Source organism: Taudactylus pleione, unplaced genomic scaffold (genome assembly GCF_031769625.1).
Source record: "Taudactylus pleione unplaced genomic scaffold, aTauple2 ptg000026l, whole genome shotgun sequence".
In the NCBI taxonomy this organism is placed as follows: Eukaryota; Metazoa; Chordata; class Amphibia; order Anura; family Myobatrachidae; genus Taudactylus; species Taudactylus pleione.
Genome location: NW_028284428.1, coordinates 33,661,303 through 33,685,809, shown reverse-complemented (window position 1 = coordinate 33,685,809; position 24,507 = coordinate 33,661,303). Strand labels below are relative to the sequence as shown.

Below are 24,507 nucleotides of genomic sequence, written 5' to 3'. Positions count from 1 at the left end.
TGGGTGCCCTGTATATTAGAAGGAGCTCTGGGGGTTGTGTGCACCAATAAAATAATATAATGCTGGGTGCCCTGTATATTAGAAGGAGCTCTGGGGGCTGTGTGCACCAATAAAAGAATATAATGCTGGGTGCCCTGTATATTAGGAGGAGGTCTGGGGGCTGTGTGCACCAATAAAATAATATAATGCTGGGTGCCCTGTATATTAGGATGAGCTCTGGGGGCTGTGTGCACCAATAAAAGAATTTAATGCTGGCTGCCCTGTATATTAGTAGGAGCTCTGGGGACTGTGTGCACCAATAAAATAATATAATGCTGGGTGTCCTGTATATTAGAAGGAGCTAAGGGGGCTGTGTGCACCAGTAAAAGAATATAATGCTGGCTGCCCTGTATATTAGTAGGAGCTCTGGGGGCTGTGTGCACCAATAAAATAATATAATGCTGGATGCCCTGTATATTAGGAGGAGGTCTGGGGCCTTCGTGCACCAATAAAAGAATATAATGCTGGCTGCCCTGTATATTAGTAGGAGCTCTGGGGGCTGTGTGCACCAATAAAAGAATATAATGCTGGGTGCCCTGTATATTAGAAGGAGCTCTGGGGGCTGTGTGCACCAATAAAAGAATATAATGCTGGGTGCCCTGTATATTAGAAGGAGCTCTGGGGGCTGTGTGCACCAATAAAAGAATATAATGCTGGGTGCCCTGTATATTAGAAGGAGCTCTGGGGGCTGTGTGCACCAATAAAAGAATATAATGCTGTATATTAGGAGGAGCTCTGGGGGCTGTATGCACCAATAAAAGAATATAATGCTGGCTGCCCTGTATATTAGAAGGAGCTCTAGGGGCTGTGTGCACCAATAAAAGAATATAATGCTGGGTGCCCTGTATATTAGGAGGAGCTCTGGGGGCTGTGTGCACCTATAAAAGAATATAATGCTGGCTTCCCTGGAGTTCTGGGATGTGTGCATGTACTGTACTCTCCATCTGGCATCTGCTGTGCAATGGCGCCCGAATCACCGTGGGAGGGACTCCAGAACACGCGAGATCAGATGCCGGGAAGATAATGTTTCACATCGTTTTGGAATCCCAGCCTAGCGGGAACACCCGAGCTACAGCTTTGTGGGTCTGGTGTCTAGGAGATGGAACCCGCTCATCTCTACTTAGATCCATAATATTAGTGTCCAATACAGGAGTTAGACTTTGTATCAAAGTTCTGATTAGCCAACAGTAAAAGTATCCTTTAGGTCCCAGCTTGTAGCAATTTGTAGCAAGACATATGATTACTTCCCAGGGATCAAGGGCACAAAATACCACCTCAGACCTTCTGAGGAAGCCCCTGACGGTGGCTGGCATGGGCACTTCTAAATATTCTGCACTATATGGACCTACCAGCAGCTGGGAGGTAATCATACGCCCCGGAGTGTGTGACTGAACAGGTGTAATGTACCACCTTCTTCTTTAAATTGTGCGTCTTATTCTCATTGCAGATGCAGCAAAACACCACTATTACATATAGAGGCGAGAGCAAAGCATAAAAAGTTTGGTAACTTTGTTTCTGGAACAAACCATATTTGCATTGCAAGGGGTGCACATATATTTATTTATATATTTTGCCTGCATGAAAAATACTGGCTGCTTCTGCATGTATAGTAGCTCTCAAAAGCTGGACAACTTTATTTTTACACTGCAATTTAGATTTAAGTTTGGGAAATCAAATCTCTTTACATTTTTTATCTGCCCCACCTGCAGAGCAGAATGGTTTTACCGAGGTGCAAAGTTACTTGCTCTTTTTGGCTTTGCTCATAACTCAGACTATGAGGGGTATTTAATATGAAACGTTAACTTCACTGTCGAAGGTAACGTTTCATATCGGAGTTTTTACCTGCGTTAAAGTATCGGGCGCGCTCCCGCTTATACCCGTATTCAATATAAAATTAACAAAAACGGGAAACTCCGAAGTTGGATTTGCGTAAAGTTACGAATTTTTCCTTAACAAAATTCTAAGACCCCCTAAAGTAGTAAAAACATGGGGGAACACTATGGCTACCCCTGTTTTAGCCTTTAATTGAAAGTCGGGGATTTAAATAGCCGCAGCAGGTGTTTTTTTCCCGACATTGAAGAAGTGATACAGAAGAGCACTTAGGTTATTTTTTTTTTCGTTTTTTTAAGTGGTCCCATCAAATTTGGGGTACATGAAAATGGGTACTAGCATATTTTTATGTCCCTAAAGTAAGTTTTTAAAAATTCTCAATTTGTGCACCTGCCGCTATAATTCTATTCTAGAAAACACCTGCCGCATACTTGCAGAATAGCCCTGAACCTATTTCCCTATTCTTAAACAATTTTTTCCCTTTTTTTTTTTACCCCAATTTTTAAATTAATTTTTTGGGGTGTCCCTATTTTTTTTTTTTTACTTTACTTTTTTTGACACAGTTCTTTTTTAAATGTCATTCCCAGGGGTGCAGGCTATTTTTTTTAAGCCTGCACCCCTAAACCCCAATTCTGCACTTTTTTTCGACACCTATTCAGTGGTGAAAAGTTATCCCCGTTTTTTATCAAAGACTTTTCAAAACTGCGATAAGTCTTTGAAATTGAATACGGTGTAAAAGTCAAACCTGCGATAATGACGTAAAAAGTGAGATATTAACGCAAAAACGATGTTATCGCTCCCATATTGAATACCCCTGTCAGCCCCTTAATTTCTATATTTTTAAATCATGCTTGCTCTTGTGGTCATGCCCACCCTGGTGGCATTGCTCGGAAATCCCCCTCTAATAGTCCTGCATTTGCCGTTGGATTTGGTCACCAGAACAGTATTTAGCAAAAAACTATGGGCCTGACTCAGAGATCGGCACTAATGCGATTTTTACGCTGATGGAGCGATTGCAATTGTGTTGTGATTCCACACACACAGAGGATCCATTCGCAAAGTGAGTTTGGGGGCGGTAACGAGTGGTGGTAAATAAAACCAGTCGTGTCTGACCATTTAAAAGCTGCTACATGGGCGTGCATAAATTAGCCCTTGTGATCATCTACGCAGCATGAGAGCCCTCCGTGTGTCAAAAGAGCTGCCGAGTCTGCGGCTGGTCAAACCTGCTGCAAGGGCAATATAGCCACTTGATGTGTGTCGATGTTATCGATTTTTATGCAGAAAAGCAACGTCATACGCATATGAGAAGGTAGCGGTGGGCGTTCTTATGCTCGGATAAGCTTTGGAACTATTAGCATATTTTCGCAGCTGCGATTGCATTAGCAAGTGTATCTTAAGGAACGGACGCATTTCCCGATTTTGAGCCGAATGCGCATGCATCAGAATCTGAAATTATGGTGTTTGCATGTGCGGCATGATGCATCCGAAGCAGAAAGTAGTTGCGACTGTGGACCTCATTCAGCATTGCATGTAAGTGCAGTGGGACTCATTGCATGTGCAGAACGGTCCTGTGTGATTGCACGCAGAGCGGTAGCAGACTGTCAGTGATTGACAGTCTGCTGCCATTTGGGGGCAGGGAAGGGGCGGCAACGCACTCTGTTTTCCAAAACGGAGGCGTGTCGCTGCCATTGGGGGAGGGAAGAGGCCAGAATCTCTGTCGGCAGACAAAGATTTCCTGGCCTCCTTTGGACATCTCTGATGGCTGAGGATCACGCGGATCACCTGATGCTGCGTCCATGGACACAGTTCAGATCATTAATGCATGCAGTAGGCATGGTGCTGGTGTAAGTTCCGATACTAATGATGACGGCTGGATCACAGGTGGAAAAAAACAGTGGGGAGTAAGATGTATGAAATCAGTCAAATATGATGAACAAATAGCTGAATTAGTCTGTAGGTTGCTGTGGCTGGATGCAAATTCGAATACGACTCAGAATCAGTCCAGTCCCTGAGTAATGTAAGTCAGGCTTATTAACAACCAGAATATATCAATGGGGCTATTTATTACTAATGATAAATTTCCTCTACTAATTATTATCACTTCAATAAGGAATATTTTTATTGTGCCGTTTACCTAATATTCTTGCCACAATACACTATCCGTTTATTCCAAGTATGGATCCGACTTGCCTTATACACGTGTGCGGCCATGCATGTGTGAGTACAGGTTGTTAGAAAGAGATTAGCCCAGTGGTTCCCCAACTGTGTGCCACGGCTCCCTGGATTGCTGCGGTGCTGTTATCATGGTGCCGTGGCAGGCTGCGGCCTAAAGAGGCCGGCCAGTGTATTTTTTTGGGGGGTGTAAAATATATATATATTTTTTGTGTCAAATATTTTTTTTGCAGAAATGAGAGAGAGTATGGTGGTGTGGAGGGAAGGGGGGTGCGATGAGCCGGCAGTGAATCCTGAGGCTGTCTGTTGCTGATTGGGGTTTTACAATGCAGTGCGTTGTGGGAGATCAGACAGAAAGTATCTGATCTGAGGAGCAATGAGACATTGAGGGGGGGCAAATAGAGAGCGATGGAAGGGGCAATGGGTAAGAATAGCAGTTTTTCTCGTTTTTTTTTATCTTTCTTAAATACTTATTACATTATTTTGCCCCAACTACTTAAAAAACGGGACTGCTTAGTAATTATTTTGGCTTAGAGGTGCCTTGAAAAATTAACTAATGCTAAAGATGGTGTAAAATACAGAAGCTAAGATCCAAAAAGCTAAATTTTCCAGAGCTTGGTAAATTGGGCACAAGCTATGGGGATGCCTTTTGTGAACAATAACAAAGGGACCACAGCAGATATCTCTTGTATTTGATATGGACCCCCCATAATACTGTAAATAGCAATGTTACTTAAATGATATTGCAGTAATCTGAAAACTCCATTTGTTTAGGATTGGCCACAAAAATAGTTTAACAAAGATTTCATGCCCATTGAACCTTTTTAATTTCTTTAATTTGACCCTCAGAAATGCTTTGAAGTTTGTACTATCTCTTTTGCCTTATTTCCAAATCTGTGCCATATCCGTGCTTTAACTCTACAGAATGCCAGCCAGTACTCACAAATCCGCAAATATTGAAGAGAATTTACTGAAATTAGGTTGTCTAAAGTCACTTTAGAGAAATGAGAGATGTGATTGGTCAGAGCATGAACAGCTACAGCACAAGTATTTATTTTCAGCAGATCTATAATGTTTGATTCTCTGGATGGCCATTATGGTTATTGATTATGAGAATGGAATAAAAGTAAAATGGACTGTGACCTAGTTTTGCAGAAAGGCAAATAATAATTCCAGACAAAGGACCAGTATAAACATTTGTCAAAAATGTATTTAATCTAACAAGTCATAAAATAAATATAACATATTTTAATATATGGTCTTAATTACATTTTAATACTGTGATTATTATTAATATTTACATTTAGAATGATCACACATTTGTTATAGTGGTTTATGCTCAAATACACCAATCTAAATATAGGCATTTTTGTTTTCAAATGTGATCTGTTGGCAAGTATAGCATCTTCTACTTCTGTTTATCTGGGTGTACTGTTTCACAATTAACCATACATTATAAGTGCCTGTGTGAACAGGCCTAGACAGAAAAGCAGAAATACTTGATTTTTCCTTTAGCCCAGGAGGTTACTTATAATGCTAATTCCTGCTACAGTATATTAGGGCACTGTGAGACAGTCTCAGGCATCCCAAACCTACATTATGTGACTAATCCTATAGCGTCTCGGACATGAGATTGCATTATGCTGCAGCCTGGGTTAGTAATTAGATGTAGTAAGTGTGACTACTATAAACTAAGCTGGCAAAGACTCCTGACTCATTCATTGAACATAGCTAAAGGGATTATAAAGCACATGATCAGAGTATACTCGTGATCAGCACTGAAGAATGAAGCCAAGAAGTCAAGAGGGAATTTGAGCAACTACTATCCTATCTGTCTTTGGCTTGAGTGTGCTTGAAGTGTTTGGAAGCCCTGTCATGGCTTCTCCCCGGCTGGAGACTTTCTGCTGTCTCAATAGGGATCCTGCCACCCAACTAGTGCTAGATTATCAGCCAAAGGTGTTTGGATCTCTCTGTATTGGTAGTGGACTGGTCAGTCTGCTGCTGACTATTATACAACTGCTACCTAAAACAAAACAAGGTTACAGAAAAAGAGGGAAGTCTACCTTGCCTAAACCTTCCTCATCAAGGATACTTCTTCTAGTCATTGTCTGTGACCTACTTGGATGCTTAGGTAAGATGGTGCAACTTGCATTCATTTTGTAATGATCAATATTTGCATGCAAGTTTGTATTTATATGATGTATAACATTTTATATGATTCATATTGTCATGTGCTTTCCATTCATAACTGCACATGTGAGATGAAGATCTTATAGATTAATACTTGCAGCAGGTTTATAAAATAACGTATTGGAAAGAAGATAATAGTAACTCAAATAAACACTTTATAGTTAGACATTCATATAAATACTGTATTTGCATTAAAACTGAAGTGGAGGTTTAAGTTGGTTGCTCAGGTAATGCTTATTGAGGATTCATCAGATGTACGTAGTCCTAATAAGCACCTATAGTCATATTCTGTACGTAGCAATACTAACACCATGGCAAGCGTTATCAGGTGAATTAGGTGTTTTAGCTTTGTGAAGCTCAGAGGACTGTTGGACATCATTGTGATGAAATCACTCCTGTCTCTAGCGTTATAATGAAGTTTTTCAGTCTATTAATAAAATATACTTTACTTACCAGCAATATCCTTCTTAAGTTACACACAGATTTTCCTATTTTCACAAATCATTTGGAACTGACAAGTTATACAATGATGATTTAATTTAATTGGACAATTATATTTTTAACTAGCCTTTTACAAATGCAAAAATACTTATGTACAGAAATGGTTCTAAACTAGTATAGTGCATGCAGGGGCGTAACTAGAACTTTGAGGGCCCCATAGCAAAACTTTGGTGGGCCCCCAATACATCTAGAGAAACACTTACCTCGACAACATTCCACCAAAGATTTTTATAATGTTGCATGAACTAATATGTTTTTTTTATTATATCTACTATATAAACTAACCCATGGCAGGGCCCGGAGGCGATCCCCCATATGTATGATCTGCTGTGTGAAGGGAGCTGGGTGCTGGGGGAGGCTGGTCCTGGCAGCAGTCCCTTGTAACTGTGATCCGCCATGTGAAGGGAGCTGGGTGCTGGGGGAGGCAGGTCCTGGCAGCGGTCCCTTGTAACTGTGATCCACCATGTGAAGGGAGCTGGGTGCTGGGGAAGCAGGGCCTGGCGTTGGTCCCCTATAACTGTGATCCACCATGTGAAGGGAGCTGGGTGCTGGGGGAGGCAGGGCCCAGAGGCGATCCCCCATATGTATGATCTGCTGTGTGAAGGGAGTTGGGTGCTGGGGGAGGTAGGGCCCGGAGGCGATCCCCCATATGTATGATCTGCTGTGTGAAGGGAGCTGGGTGCTGGTCCTGGCAGCGGTCCCTTGTAACTGTGATCCGCCATGTGAAGGGAGCTGGGTGCTGGGGGAGGCAGGTCCTGGCAGCGGTCCCTTGTAACTGTGATTCGCCATGTGAAGGGAGCTAGGTGCTGGGGGAGGCAGGGCCTGGCGTTGGTCCCCTGTAACTGTGATCCGCGGAGTGAAGGGAGCTGGGTGCTGGGGGAGGCATGGCCTGGGGGCGATTCCTCCTAGCTGTGTTTAGCTGCATGAAGGAAGCTGGGTGCAGGGGGGAGCTGGGTCCCTTAGGCAGTGCGGATCTCATAGCAACTGCACCCCTTGCACCCATGATAGCTACGCCCCTGATTGCAGATAGCAGTGGGTTATAAACATTTTCTTGGGAAGAGAACCTTGACATATAAGGGCCGATGCAGAGTATAAAGTAAAATGGGTGTAGATTACTCAAAAGAAATGTGTATGGAAAAATAGTGTATTTCTGCACATATGCAGAGCTTTAGGCATCCCGAGATGTGAACACTTCTGCACCTGCAGCATATGAACCTGGTGTGCTACAAGTCATCATCAGTGTATACTTGACCTATAATAGATACAAAAGATATGTCCCTTAAAGGGGTCTATTTACTCAGCCTTTACTAATACCAATTAGAAGGCCCCATGATAAAGGCACATATAATTTTGTCAAATGTAAGGCCTCCAGATAAGGGCACATACATAAATGCATCCACATGGAGAGCAGCCTGTATCATGGCAGTTAGGAGCTGATTGGCTGGGACTTTATCTCTGTTCACTTTATCTCTATCGAAGGCTTAGTAAATAGACCCTAAAGGGAGCGTACTCTTACATGTTTGTCTGCATGCACCGCATACCAAGGGCAAGCATTTACTGAACATTGCCTACATGATGACATCACATCCCTGTTCTGCCTATCTGGTGGAAGTGTAGGTATGTTCTGCATTCTGTGCAACGATATACTATGTGAATTGGTGTACATTGAAATTTGCATCAGCCCCATATATCGTGTGTTAGTTATCTTGTCAATGTGGATGAAATAAGTGCAGTTGTGGCACAATTTCAGAGACGAGTGACAGTTTAGTGTCAGGTGATGCTCAGGTCAGTATTAGAGTTCGGCAAGTAGGGTACTAGTTGAGAAATGAAATGATGCTTATTAAAGACTAGCTCATGCTCCTGGTTTCACCCGGGTAGACCTTAGACATTTACTGTTTCCATTTCCATCTCAACACTCCAATAACAAATTAGTCCTTCACCTCTAAAGAAATGCATCACTGCTATAGTAAGAGATTACCTTTCCTCACCTATGTACTAACACATTCCACTCCCTCACCGTGTTGTAACACATTCGACATTCCCCTCCATCAACTGTGTAGAAATACAATCCCACCCTCACACCTGTAGTAACTTATTCCCCTCCCTTTAACCTCTGGGGTAACACATTCCCCTCCATCACCTCTCTAGCAACACATTACACCCGCTCACCCCTTTAGTAACACTTTCCCCTCCCTCACCTCTGTAGTAACACATTACCCCCACTCACCCCAGTAGTAACACATTCCCCTCCCTCACCTTTCCCTTCCTTTACCCAGCATTAACACATTTGACTTTTTCCTGACCTGTTTATTAACACATTTTCCTCTCTCACCTCTGTAGTAACACATTCACTTCCCTCACTATTCAAATAGGGAGCCACACCAACTGCCAGTGATGTTTGGCAGCACTTAGGATAACAGTTGGTGTTTGAATATGAACTGTGCTACAGCCATGATCAGATAGTCAGGACATGGCACAGGGGGAGGAAACATTTTAGCCTTTTAGGAGTTGAATTTAGAAAAATCCCTTCTTAGTGAGTACTTACGTCATGGAAGGAATATACTCCCCGTTTTTCATGTTTCTAGGTCCAGAAGTTTGGGCTGGGCATTGATCAGTGAGTCAGTTAGGACGTTTGGTTTTATATATATATAGATTTACCAGTTGTACGAAGTCCTAATAAGAACCTACAGTCATATTCTGTACATAACAATACCAACACCTTGGCAAGAGTGGCACATTTACGTAAGAATACATATAAACATATGTACACAATAGCGCTTTTTTCTTTATATTGTAAGTAACCTACCTCAGTTATTCACTGTGTTTACCTGTGCAAATGTGTGACTATAACCATGCACATAATGGCACATATCCCATCTTAGACAATGGCATTCAGCATGATAATAATGTGTTGACCCTTTAACAATTGTTTTGGATATTCCATTTTATACGCATATGGAGCATTGTTAAGTAATATTTGCAATAAAACCCCATAATTGAATGTGTGTGGTGTGTAAGTTTATGGGCCTGATTCAGCTTGGATCGCAGCTGCTAATACGCATGCAAACAGCCGATTGTTGCATACTGCACTGCAATCGCAGTGACCATACAGTGTATAAGCTGCACTGCGCATGTGGTGCGATCGCACTGATTATGAACGCACAAAGGAATCCATCACAGAGTGAGTAGCGTTCCCGCTAGGCTGTTTTAGCGGGGTGCGGCGCCCTGCCCTCTTTCTGGAAGGTAAAAAGCGCCCTGCCCTCCAGAAGGAGGACAAAAAGCGCCCTGCCCTAACAGCCTGCGGGAACTGTCTTCACCCGCGGGTCGCAGTGTCCCGCGGGTGAAGAAATGTGCGGTGACTCGGTCACCGCCGGAGAATAGACGCCAGGCGCATGCGCCTGGCATCTATTCTCCCTGTCTGCAGGGCTTGGGGGCTGCCCGGTGTGTCCGTAAGTGCCGGGCACGCCCCCAAGAGTGACGAAAAGGGGATGCGTCTTATAGACACGCCCCCTTTTCGATGACCATGCCCCCTTCTCGGACGTGCCCTCTCTAGCTCCGGCGCCCTGCCTCGCGCCGGAGCTAGAATGAACACTAAGTGAGTGACAGGCTGTTAACATTTGGGGTTGGTGATGGGGGAGTGGTCGGAAGAACGCAGACGTGCCTGTCCGTTTGAACGCTGTTGCATACAATTCAGTACCGATCACAATTGCGATCACATTTGTGAATTCGCACGGAAAGCAGCTGCGAAAATATGCTAGTGCTAGTGAAGCTCAGCCGACATAAAAACTCCCACTACTGCTTTCTCATATCCGTCAACTGTCGCTCTTCTGCGTAAACATCAGTACCATCGACGCACATCGACCAATCACGCAGCATTTACAGCACGTCTGACAGCGTCTGTTTGCACACTGTGGACTCTCAAGCTGTGTATGCAATCGCAGTGGCTAATTTATGCATGCCCAAATGGATTGCGATCGCAATTGTGATCGGTACTGAATTGTATGCAGCATCTGTGCAATAATATGCAAATGCCCAGGAGGCATCTTGGGCAAATAGCCACCTCCTGCCGGCTTCTGTGATCCACTGCTGCATCTAAGGATCAGCATGGGATCACTCTGCGTGACCATCGGTCTTCTGAGTAACCTTCACGCTGACACTGAAGCATAGCATTTCCCATGCAGATACCCTCGCAGTCGTACACAGAATATAGGCATGCCGCATATCATTTTAATTAGCAGAACCTTCTTGTGCATTCCATTCACATCGCTGTGCGAATAAGATGTATTGGAAGGGAAAAAGTTGCACGGAAAGACGCTCGGCGCTACCAAATCACATGCCGCTCACTCATTATGTGTAACGCGACTTGTAGCACACGGAGGATAGATGTATGCGGACACATCTGTAAATGGGAGAAGATTGTGAGTGGTAGAATTGGGTTCTAAAGGGGAAGGGGAGCCAAGGTAGGGCTTGTAGGAGAGAGGAGGTAGATGTAGAACGTTTGTAGAGGAAGATGAGCCAAGCAGCAGCATTGAGGACAGATTGGAGTGGAGAGAGGTGGGAGTCAGGGAGGTCAGATAGGAGGAGGTTACAGTAGTCCAATCTGGAGATGACCAGTGAATGGAGGAGGCTTTAAAACCTATACAGTAAAATACTACAATATAACACTGGCCGGTGTTATATTGTAGTATTTTACTGTATAGGTTTTAAAAATGTCTGTGTCTAAATAACTATCCTTTAAAATATACAAAATACTGTTTTGCCAGCGCTTTCTCTCTTTTTTTGTATCTACTTCATTTTTTGGGGTTGAGTGTCCCTATATTTTTGAAAGCAGCAAGCAACCAGTTACACCACACTGATTAGTTAATTGGCGCCAGGTGCTCTTTTTGCTATATAGATAAATAGATTCTCAGGACACTTCATGTATCTCTCTCCATGCAAGCTGGCAGACATGCACGGGTCCTGCACTGTATATTATTGAAGTACAGTATTCTGGAGGTAAGGGGCACTGTTAAAAACATCTTTTAAACACTTTCTGTTTCTGCAGCTATTACAGGTTTCACCCATATATTTTACTGGGATGTTGAGGTTGGAGATGGTGCTGTCTGAAAGCGAAATCCAAAATGATCTTTCTGTAAAATAACACTGAAAACTCTGAAAGAAGGAACACAAGGATGTGCTTATGATCATTTTGTATAACTGTAATGTCTAATGATACAAAATAGCCATGATGATTAGTCTGAGTTACAGGTTTTGACGGCGCATATAACTTTTAATTTCAGGTATTACACTCCGATCAGCAGTATGGATATCTTCCCCATCTTTTATTGGCAATATATCAGTAATGAACGCCACAGATATTTGGCCTATTGCATTTTGTGTTGGAAGCGCTGTAAGTATGATGCTGTTATTACGGTTATTTGCCTGAGATATGTGTGCTGTCATAAATGTTTGATCTGAATTGAACATTTATCTGATGCTCACAGCCATCAATGTTCATGATTAAATGATATCAGTGACATTACCAGATATCATTTTAAAACATAACAAATTGGTATGATACTGACACTGACACATGATGACAATAAAGGTTGTCAGTAGGGTATGAGTGTACGGCATTAGTGTCAAGTCTTAAATAACCACTATGTTGCTGGGGACGAATGGGGCACGTTATTCCGATGTACCTTGAAATTACCGATGAGGCGCCCGTCCCTATCATCATCCATGGTTTCCATGGATAGGGGTAGGGCACATTGTCATATCTGCCCCGCACACACTAGTGGGAATCCTTGTTTTAAAGAGGAGAGTCTCCTCTATCAAACTAGTAGTTATTTTCTGGTGATCACCAGATAATGGTTACACTGATCAGGACACATACCAAAAAAAACAAACAAATTTCACTTATGGGGGAATCTAAAGCTATGGGGTAGGTTTCCAAGATAAAAAAAATAGAAGGCCTTTTTGGGCAACTATATTATTCCCACAGATGGTTTGTATGTAAATTGATATGGTGAAAATGTTCAAATAAAGGGCTTGGGCCCTCATTCAGAGCCGCTCGTTAACAGCAGTACGCTCATTGCGTTCCGATGTTGAGAAACCGCGCATGCGTCGGTGTAACACTGCGCATGTGCGTACGGCATATTGCGAGCTTTTTTTGTCTCGTTCGTCAAATTGCGAACAGGAAGTGACATGTCAAATGTGATTGACAGACCAGGCCGTTTTTGGGCGTTGACGGGGGTGGAGATGGAAAAACGCAGGCGTGGCGAGGCGTTTTTGGGGCGTACATACATTATCTGATGCAAACGGCAAATGTGTTCGTACCAAGTCATACGTCACTGGATGATCCTCTTTCCGTTCAAATTGCTCGCACAGCTTGGGGTCTGGATTACTCGACCACATTGGCGATGGCCTTGTCCTCCGTCCCGGGCCTCCACGATGTTTCATCGATTAATCACGGCTTGTCAGAAAAACAATCAATTTTGAATTGAAAACCAGCTTGTAATGTGTTTTGAAAAGAGGTTTTTTGGTTAGCACAAAACCGTACGCAGGTGGAAATCATAGCTGCTAATTTCAGGATTACACAATCAATTAGCGTACATTTGTACGTATGTTTTTTTTGTTTGAATTTTGTTTTTGTGCTATTGTAACAATAATGTCATCATGTTTGTGTGTATTTTACCATTTTGCTTTGGTCAGGAGAATTTGCATCCTTATGTAATTTTTAAAGTGTTCCTTAAAGAGCCCTTTTTTTTTAAAACAAATTTTTTTTTTTTGGGGAGGTCGTTTTTGGCTTGTGGGCCAGGATTAACTCTAAACCATTTATAAAATAATGTCACAATACAATGTAGAACATTTTTAAAAAATTTATTTGAAAAAAAAAAACATTTCCGGCCCATTTTTGGCCAAAACTTTTTGGCCAGTGTTATTCAAAAAAAATTATAATTGGGACAAACATAAAAGGTATGGAAACTTAAACCAAAAAATTAAAAACAATTCACAAGAAAGGAGAGGGAAGTTTTGGCCAGAAAGGAATATGGGGCAAGCACAGAAGGTGTGTGGGAAAAGTAGCCAGTGCTGTCAACGTTTTTTCCCCCGTTTGGCTGGGGGAGGGTGGGCGCCAGACCGGGTCTGGGATGTCATTGGGCTGGCCGATCCAGAGGCAGATGTTGTGGCCTCTGGACTAGGCACAGGGCTAGGCACATTTGGAGGATTGGCTGATGTTGTGCCAGAGGTGGAGGATCCTGATGTTCCTGCAGGAAGGGAGGTCGGCTCCACCATGTGCTGGTGAACGAGCTGCTCCAGGGCATTGGCGATGCGGATGTTGGCCCTGGTATTTTCCGCAAGGGCCTGACCAATGGTCACGTTGGCCGCAGCATTTTGCTCCAGGGCCTCAGCCACCTGTAGCAGACTGGCGTCCATCCTCTGCAGAATCTCCATATGGAAATCCGATTTAAAATTGAGTTCTGTGAGGAGTGCCACTGCCTGCGAGGGGGATTGCCCTGGACTGGCTTCTGCAGGGTCCTCAGCCGGATGTACTGGTTCCTCCCCTGCAGAGCCAGCAGAAATTCTGCGGCCAAGGCTCCCCTCTGGAGCAGACTCATCCGCCTGTGTCTCTGTGAGAAAAATGAGAAAAGAGTCACATTAGAATCTACATATTGGCACAATAACATTTCAGAGTTGGTTACATCACAATATTTACCTGGGACAACATGAGGAGCCGCAAAGTCTGGCATGTCCGTATCCATGTTGGACACGCCAAACACCTCCACAGCCTGCACACACCCCTGTGCCAGCTCTTCCAAATCATTCAACTCCAATGACACAGGGGTGGGACCCCCACCTGTCCCCCTTGCATGCCTAGCCCTGTCCGCCATTTTTTGTTTCAGGCGATATTTGAAGTCTTGCCATCTGTGGGTGAAAAAGTAACCATTATTCCTGCATTTTGTTTTTTTTTGGTTTTAGGGGGGTCAAGTTTTTACTTACCGCCGTTTGACATCCCGGGCTAGACGGACATAATCACCCACCCTATTGACAGCACTGGCTATCTCCTCCCACATTCTCCACTTTTGGCTTGCACCCATATTCCTGTCTGCCTGTGGCAGGATGTCCATACACTTCTGAACCAAAACCTCCATCTCCTTTCTTGTGAATTGTGGCTGCCTTTTCTTTTTCCCTGCTTTGCCCGGAATACTGGGCCCAGCAGCCTCTTCCATGTCATCCTCCTCACCTATTTGTTTAAACGTTGAGAAATTTAAGCTTGCAAACTTTCACTATATTATGTTTCAAAATAATCCTTGTTTGGAAATGCCTGAAAAACTTACCGGCCGACTCTTGGCCATTGTTTCCCTGGTCTGTAGCCATTTCTTACATCCAAACAAGAAATACACCAGAACGTTTTTTTTGGGTCGTGACGTATTTATACATGCGTCCTTATTTTTCGTCCGCATCATTGATTGTGCGTTCCTATGATCCCTCCTTAATTTGCACGGGAAAATAAACACTATTTATGGCTTTGGGCGTCTCGAGTCGAGGTGGCGGGTGTTGGTTGTTGGAGGTTACGTTGGCCGGAGTGGATTGTTGGCGGGAATTGTATTTGGCGGTGTTTGGCGTTTTTTTCTGTGTGTATTTTTGGAGTTGTTATTTCCGTTCGCTTTTTTTGGTGTGGTTGTTTTATTTCTCGTGTCATTTTTTGGTAAGTTTTCGGCCGTCTTCCTTTTGTTCACTTTGTGTATCCTTCTTTTTGATAAATTTTGTTCTCTAATTTTTTTACAATTCTCCTTTGGTAGGTTTCTTTTGTCTCTGCCCCAACGACCTTTTTATCCGGTGACTTATATATCCTCTATTGGTAAGTTTGTTTTTTCACTTGTTTATTAAATGTTCATGTTTTGTTTAACGCAACTTTGTTTCACCTTACAGTTTTAACCTTTGGTTTTGTGATTCCTAAATGTATGAACTAATTAGCGCATTTTTATCTGGTTATTTTCTGTATTGTAATAGCGAACTAATTAGCGCATTTTTGGCTGGTTATTTTCTGTATTGTAATTGCGAACTAATTAGCGCATTTTTGGCTGGTTATTTTCTGTATTGTAATTGCGAACTAATTAGCGCATTTTTGGCTGGTTATTTTCTGTATTGTAATTGCGAACTAATTAGCGCATTTTTGGCTGGTTATTTTCTGTATTGTAATTGCGAACTAATTAGCGCATTTTTGGCTGGTTATTTTCTGTATTGTAATTGCGAACTAATTAGCGCATTTTTGGCTGGTTATTTTCTGTATTGTAATTGCGAACTAATTAGCGCATTTTTGGCTGGTTATTTTCTGTAGTTAAATTGGTTGAGATTTACCGTTAGAAATTTTTTTTAGAATTTGGGGCCCAAATTGTGGTAGTCTGCGCACTGTCATTTTGCTCTTTGCCGAAATGTGTGTTTATCCCCTTTTATGTTTTGTATTGTACCCAATTTAGAATCCTAAATGGCCACCCTAATTTTTTGCTGTTTTTTTATTTTTTTTTATTTTAGGCTTGGTAAATCATGACAATACCCCAGCATGTAAGCATCATTGGATTGTATCGTCAAGATAAGTTATTTTTATTTGGGGGGCAAAAAAACCTTACATTCAATTCTTGCCATTTCAGGTTGATCTTGGTCGGATTGTTGTGGCCATGCTCCCGGAAGCCGACCAACCTCAATCTCATCCCAGGCGTAGGCATCGTAGGCGTGCAAGGCCCCAGATATATCGAACACGTGTCACCCTTTTTGGAATGCCCGATGATGAGGTGTTAAGACGCTACCGTCTTCCGCCCCAAATCATCATAGACACTCTCTTATTAATAGAGAGTGATCTTGAGCGGCAAATTGACAGTCCTACAGCAATACCACCACTTACGCAATTTATGGCGGTGTTACATTTCTGTGCCTCAGGATCGTTTCAAACCACGGTGGGAATAGTTGCGGGAATCTCCCAATCCTCCTTTTCCAGGATCCTGAGGGCAGTGATGGAGGCCCTTTTCAAGCACCTCCATCATTTTATTCAAATGCCTTTGGATATGGGTGCCCTTAGTGTGGTCAAGGCCAATTTTTACCACATAGCTGGCTTCCCACACATCATAGGGGTTGTGGATGGTACTCACATACCACTTCAGCCTCCAGCACGGCTGGAGGCCATTTTTCGGAACCGCAAACACTATCACTCCCTGAATGTAATGGTGGTATGTGATGCCTCCCTCCAGATCCTGTCCCTGAATGCAAAATTACCCGGAAGTGCACATGACTCATTCGTCATCCGGCAATCAGGGATATGGCAAAAATTAAACAACCTACAAGCTGGTGATGCGTGGCTTCTGGGTAAGTGGAGACCTTTAGTACATAACAATGTTAAGCTTGATACACAGTGTTCCTGATGTTGTCACTTCTTTTTCACAGGAGACAGTGGCTACCCTTGCACACCCTGGCTGCTCACTCCTTATTTGGCTCCCACACCAGGGCCACAAAGTGATTTTAATTCCGCACTTACAGCCACCAGGCAAGTGGTGGAGCGCTGTATCGGCCTTTTAAAAGGCCGATTCAGATGCCTCCACCGCTCTGGTGGCGAGCTCATGTATTTGCTGGATATGGTTGCGAAAATTGTGGCCCTGTGTGGGATATTTCACAACATCGCCATAAGGAGTGGTGTCCCAATGCAGCCAGAGGATGCCTTGCCTGAGGATGGCCCCCCCGAGGTTGGTCGGAGGTCAGTATGTGGGGGGGCCATACACGATGATGTGGTGGCCAGATATTTTAGGTAATTATTGGCACAAAAGAAGTTATTTGACACAATGTGGTAAGGATTTGGGAGACCATCTAATTAATTTGTTTATTATTTCCCATCTTCTGTTTGATTTCATAATCTTTGGGACTGAAATGATGACTACTTCCTGCTACCCAAAACAAACCTTCATGGGGACACATTGGATATATATTCTGGACCCAATATTGCAACGCAACATTTGTGGAATCATGTTGGCATGCTCATTCGTCAACCAGTTCTTGATTTTTCTTTACTATTTTCATATGGTGTTTGATGGGTTGTACATTTTGTTATCACTGTGTGTATTGTTTATGAGCCAACACTTTGGTTTTTTAGTTATGTGTTGAATAAATTTTTTGAGATTGTAATTTTGCAAATTTTCTTGAACATTGCAAGCAAGTGTAACCAGGTTCACCCACGTTAAAATTGCTTAAGGGTTAATCCTGTAATGTCGCAATTTGCTCAAAATTTAAATATGCTTTCTGGGTCAAAACCAACACCAAAAGGTATTATGTACAATCAGTATGCTTTGGAATCTCGGGCTAAGCAGGTTGCCCCCAAAATTGGAACATGTAAAATGTACTAATTGAAAAAATGTAAAACAAAAAAATTCCCCAAGCCGATTGTTACTGTTTGCTGTTTCATGTGCCTGTTTTCTAAAAATCTACAACACACAATCTTAGTGACATTAGTTGCAAATACTTGCTGCAAGAGTCTACTTATGTAAGTGTAAACAATCTAAGATTTGGAGACAAGGAATGAGACTGAACTCTAACTTTAACTTTTTTATTATGAAAAATAATTTGGGTATAAAATAAAAAAATGATGGACGCAGGATCCCAGCCATACGATCAAGGACCACCAGCAGGCCGATCACGTGGCCCCGCATCACTTGGACGCACCCGGTTGGTCCACCAAACGCCTCTGGTCCTCTGTGGGTTAGAAAAGTGTGGGGCTTAATACATAATTTAAGAAACACCCAGAAAAAACAAGCAAAACAGAGCTATCCAAAAATGACAATAGTGTGACCAAAAGCACATTTAACCAAAAAAACCAAAGGACACAAAAATGGACACCCAAAAAATAAAAAATAAAAAAAACTGTTTTGCCATGTGGGATATGTGTATGGGGAAATCAGCAATAAAAGGTAAAGACAAACAGAGATATACCCAAACTTTTGACAAACCAAAAAAAGGAAAAGGCACAGACACAGGTTTAGATCAAAACATTTTAAACCACAAAAAAGGATAAAAGGGAAACATACCGTTCAGAATGACGGCTGGCCCACAACCAACTCCCTCGTCCTCCTCGGAGGTGGCCACATTCCCCAACGAGGTGGGAGGGGTGATGACGGATTCCGGCGAGGGGGTAGTCACGAGAGGGGTGGTTGGAGGGGAGGGGGAATTGGGATGGAGGGGAAGTAGCACAGAGGGATGTGCGACAGGGTCTGGGCAGGCTGGGGAGGAGGGGGAATTTAGGGTATTTTGGGGAGAGGATGTTTGGCTGGGGGTTGGGGAGAGGGGTCGAGAGCGCCGTCTTTGACGGCGATGACGCCGTAGTCTTCGCTCTGCCCCTAAATGATGGAAAACAAATTGAGGTTAGTTTAGAACATCATCTTGTTAAACGCTAATTGTTGAACCCCAAAAAATGAAAACATGCACATGCAGATATGACTACAAAGAATAAACAGCCCATACATGAAAACATGCACATGCAGATATGAGTACAAATAATAAATAGGCCATACATGAAAACATGCACATGCAGATATGAGTACAAATAATAAATAGGCCATACATGAAAACATGCACATGCAGATATGAGTACAAATAATAAATAGGCCATACATGAAAACATGCACATGCAGATATGAGTACAAATAATAAATAGGCCATACATGAAAACATACACATGCAGATATGAGTACAAATAATAAATAGGCCATACATGAAAACATGCACATGCAGATATGAGTACAAATAATAAATAGGCCATACATGAAAACATGCACATGCAGATATGAGTACAAATAATAAATAGGCCATACATGAAAACTTGCACATGCAGATATGAGTACAAATAATAAATAGGCCATACATGAAAACATGCACACGCAGTTAGGGCCACCAAGATAAACATGAAAACCAAAGTCAAATAAACTTACTTTCCGCTATCTGCATGCAAAAGCATGCCAGCAAGCGGGGCGTCCGCCGTTGCAGGTCGGACCACCTGCGCTCCAGCTGGCCGATCTGGCGGCGTGAGCCGAAGGAACGCAGGCGGCCACGTACCTCCGCATATGCGGAACGCTTTTCCCGATTGGTGATGGGGGGAGGCTGGCTGGTGATCCGCCTGTCCATCACCTCGGTTAATACCATGAGCTCGCGCCTGGTGAATGCCGAGGCTCTCATGATGGCAATGGTGTATTTTTAATAAAACAATTTTAATAAAGACCAGAAAAAAATTTGATTGGCTAATGTATTTGGGTAATTAACAGGACCAATTCTATTGGTTAGTGTATGAGTCATGTGTTCGACAGGGCCACAAATCTATTGAGAGTTATGATAGGCTTGATGCAGTGACATGCGTAAGCTAATTTAAATAAAGAAATGAACCCAGTAAAATATGCGTGGGTAAAAACACAGAAAACAAATGGATAATTGCCTCAAACATGTATTTTGACAAATAAAAGCGAATGTTTAAGCCGTACGTATTCTGCAGGTAAACACAAACACGGACAAGAGTAAAGTTTATTGCATGTTAAAAAACAAACAAACAAACATTTTGACGAGCAATTAAGCTAATTGATATATTGATTGGCATGATACGATTGAGGGAGGTAGGCAGAATAAACGAGCAGGTAATCGGAATCTGACAGGCCCACTTCCGGTTTGTACTTGTGCATGCGTTCCCTGCAAGCCACATTGGGGATGTACGCTCGCTATTTGGCACGCTCGTTAGCTAGAGGAGGGGTCGGTAGACTTTGGGGAGGAAGTTTAGCTGCGTTCGAAATTACGAGCGAGCGCTTAAATTAACATATTTCGGTACGTACGCCGAACGTACGAACGGCCACTTGCGTCCGGCTCTGAATGAGGGCCTTGGTTCAGAGGTGCACGTGAGTGGCTGATGTTTTATGTACGCGCAAGCATGTGTCCTGATGGTTACTGCCGGGCCATGCAGAATTATTTTTAATGCAAAAGATGGGGATTCAGTGGGCATTTGTAGGAGGTGAAATGGGGGTGGCTAGCCAGATGGGACATGCCGCTGATAGTGACTGCATCAAAAGACGCAGTAGCACTGACACAGGACACCATGTTCATGCTCAGAGAGCTGGCGAAATTGCACCTGCCATAGGGAATAGCACCGCAGCCAGTGGGCTTCAAAATAGGCTCAGATTCGGTCGCAGCAATATCATAAAGTTGCCAGCGTGGTTGCGGAAAAATATGCAGCCGCGTCTATGTGCACCTGTGAAAACCTACAAGTAACAGAAATATTTGTAGTGTTTATTAAAAATAATAATTAAAAAATCATGTTTGCATGTTTTGTTCATCTTTTTGAAACTTCAATAAAATTAACACTTTTTGGCCATTTTCATTACATTTTATTGACATGTTGGAATAGACAAAAATTTAATTGAGGCTCCTCTGATATTTGAGGACCACACTCAGATGGGCTCCCTTCGCATGACATCACCCCTAAATAATCTTTTTCTTATAATATACTAGCGACCTGCCCAGCTTCGCACGAGAGCAATTTCATCTTGGCACAGCCCTCTGCATCTCACCACAGCCCTCTGCATCTCACAACAGCCTCCTGTTTCTTACACCTGCCCTCTGCATCTCACAACAGCCTCCTGCTTCTCACTACTGCTCCTTGCATCTCACCACAGGCCCCAGCTTCTCACTCCTGCTTCTTTCCATAGCCCCCTGCATCATACCAGAGGCCTCTTCATCTCACCATAACCCCTTGCTTCTCACTCCAACCCCCCTGCATCTCATCAGTGTCACCACAACCCCCACTGCTGCTGCCCTGCAGCTGGCTGGGGCCCGGCCACTGGGATGTAAAGGAAGGGCAGGAGGATCATGGATGAAAGATTTGTATTGCAGCTACCGTAAGCATTTTCAACAGCATGTGCCCAGGGCTGGGGCATCAATGCATATTTCAACAGCCTCCATGCGTACCCCTCCCCTGCTACTGAATATGGCGATGAGCAATATCCTCTTTGCATTATGTACCGTGTATTTCATTCAATGGTGTTCCTATGGTTGGTTGTTGTTTTTTAGTTCCTGATAGCTTGCCACCCCTGGCTCTTTCCTGGCTACTGTGTCTTCATGAGTTAGTTGGAGGCTGTCTCTCACTCTCTATCTCAGACATGACCCTGCTCAGTCCTTGACTCCCATCCCTCTCTAAGCTGCTGCTAAGCAACAGTGCACATTGCTATTTCTGATTGGTTCCCATTGTTTCTTGCTGTTTCAGCACCCTGACCAGCTCCTATACAGCAGTTTGGTGACATATTTTTTTCTGTGACTTTGCTTCACTAGAATCGTCACTGCTCGGTTCCCTTTTGTAACAGATGATTGTTTCATACCCCATAAACCTTCCTCGACCAATACTGTATTGAAGAATGAACGCCCCATCAAATTCTGTCCAGTGGTTCAAGAGATTAGCCCGAATGAACAGACAGACCCCTAAATCGGGGACCTTATTTTATATATAGATAGAGATACAATAACAGTCCACACACTTGTAGTTATGAGTCTCAATCCTGACACTGAAATTCCGTTTCCATGTTTCACAAAACACCTTTGTTAGAAGGAGGATTATTGGCAGAACAAGAACCACAAAGTATTTCTCTGTGATGTTTACAAGACTACAAATATCCTGATTGCTTTTGGTTCACTTTCTTGAAATTTCAGTAAAAACACCCACTTTTTTAGCCATTTTGGGTACATTTTTTTTTTATGTGTTAGAATGAGTAAAAAGAATAATGTTTTTTTATGAAAATACAAAGTCTTCTGAAAAAAAAAAACAAGGTATAATTTGTGCGGGTACCTCACAAAAAAATCATTGATGTACTGTAGATGTTGGAATGTGACGAGCCCAAATTTGAAAAAATTACCTTAGCACAAAGGTGAGAAAACCCTCAGCAGCGAAGGGGTTAAAGTACTATGTTGTGTATGGATTGTAACAGTAAAACATCCTGTGACCATTCAAGTGAATAAAGAATGGTACCAAAACGTCCTCCAAGAGCAACTTCTCCCAACCATCCAAAAACAGTTTGGCGACGAACAATGCCTTTTCCAGCATGATGGAGCACCTTGCCATAAGGTAAAAGTGATAACTAAGTGACTCGGGGAACAAAACATCAAAATATTGGGTCCATGGCCAGGAAACTCTGCAGACCTTAATCCCATTGAGAACTTGTGGTCAATCCTCAAGAGGCAGATGGATAAACAAAAACCCACAAATTCTGACAAACTCCAAGCATTGATTAGGCAAGAATGGGCGGCCATCAGTTAGTCTGTGGCCCAGAAGTTGATTGACAGCATGCAGGGCGAATTGCAGAGGTCTTGAAGAAGAAGGGTCAACACTGCAAATATTGACTCTTTGCATAAACGTAATGTAATTGTCAATAAAAGCCTTTGACACGTATGAAATGCTTGCAATTTTACTTCAGTATACCATAGTAACATTTGACAAAAAGGTCTAAAAACACTGAAGCAGCAAACTTTGAAAACCAATAGTTGTGTCATGCTCAAAACTTTTGGCCACAGCTGTATTTAACCCTGCGTAGGGCGCACCTCTGGAACTCCCAGGTTCAGGCGCAGTGCACCTGACAGGCGCCTGTTATAAAATCGTCATTAGCACCTAATAAACTCAATTCTAAGTGATCAGTGACCTTCATTAGGATGTATAAAGAGAGAATATATGGAAATCTGATTCACAAAACCACATTTATTAACCTTAAAGCAAGTAAAACAAAAAATACAAAATGTTAAGAGGCGCAGTGTGCCTAAGAGGCCACCCCGGACAAACCTATATATTTCCGTAAAATACCCACAACCTTTGTAATTTTCATTCATAAAATGAGCAAAATACACAAAATTGTGAGAAAATAAAAAGAAATACGTACCTTCAAAAGTCGGACGAGTTTGGGCACAGTGAGCCTGAGAGGCCAGGAAGGTCACTACTGCACTCCACGCAGGCGACGGGAAAACTGACTAGGGGGGTTTGAAACAGCACCTAGAGATAGGAAGGTACTAGGGGGGGCAGGCCCCTGCGCCCCCTTGCGGCGGAGAGGTGAGCGAGAACAGCTTTGTGGTGCCTGCCAGGCCAGCTGCGCCCGACGCAGGGTTAAAGAGCACTCTTAGTCATTCTCAATGCTATAGTCTGACTCCAACCTTGTCTCTGAGTTCTTACCTGTGTTATAGATCTTGGCTAGTCAGACCACTCTCCTCCTGTGTTCTCCGTTGTTTAGAGTAGACATCAGTTTGTTTGACTTTTCTCCTGATAACTGATTGCACTCCATGCTTCCTTACCATCCAGCCCAAATTTCCTTGCAGGTTCTTGGTGAATATCAGCAGGACTGGTAGATTCCAAGCCTCTATTCTGCCAACTCTAATCTTGGCTGAAGCTGTATCAATGTCACAGTTGACCTTGCAATAGCCTCTCTTATTAAGCTGGGCTGCCACTATACAATTTTCTGTCAGATATCTGTCCAATCTGGCTGGTTGGAATAAAAACCTGGTAATGTATGGGAGCAGATGACAGTCGATCATATGGTTTTAAACACTAAAAAATGACATAAAAAATTGTTCAAATTGGTTAAATTTGTGTGTTTTAAACCAATTTGTCTGAACAACCATTTTTGGCTGTTTTCCAGTGTTTGTGAGCAAATGGAGCAGATTGTCATTTGCTCCCATACATTACCAGGTTTTCATTCCAGCCGGACAAATTGGATAGATATCTGACAGAAAATTGTACAGTGTATGCCC

General features: G+C 42.9%; 1 protein-coding gene across 2 annotated transcripts in view; it reads left to right on the top strand.

Moving 5' to 3' along the window:
• The first annotated feature begins 5,767 nt into the window (after positions 1-5,767).
• GPR143 (G protein-coupled receptor 143) overlaps positions 5,768-24,507 on the top strand; it is a 126,492-nt gene continuing 107,752 nt past the window's right edge. Inside the window, exons 1-2 of one of the 2 annotated variants that reach the window (XM_088451546.1) lie at positions 5,768-6,172; positions 12,012-12,121. In XM_088451546.1, the coding sequence (XP_088307672.1) occupies positions 5,917-6,172; positions 12,012-12,121 (366 nt within the window). In that variant the 5' untranslated portion in view covers positions 5,768-5,916. The remainder of the gene's footprint in view (positions 6,173-12,011; positions 12,122-24,507) is intronic. The other variant, XM_088451545.1, reaches the window with a different exon arrangement.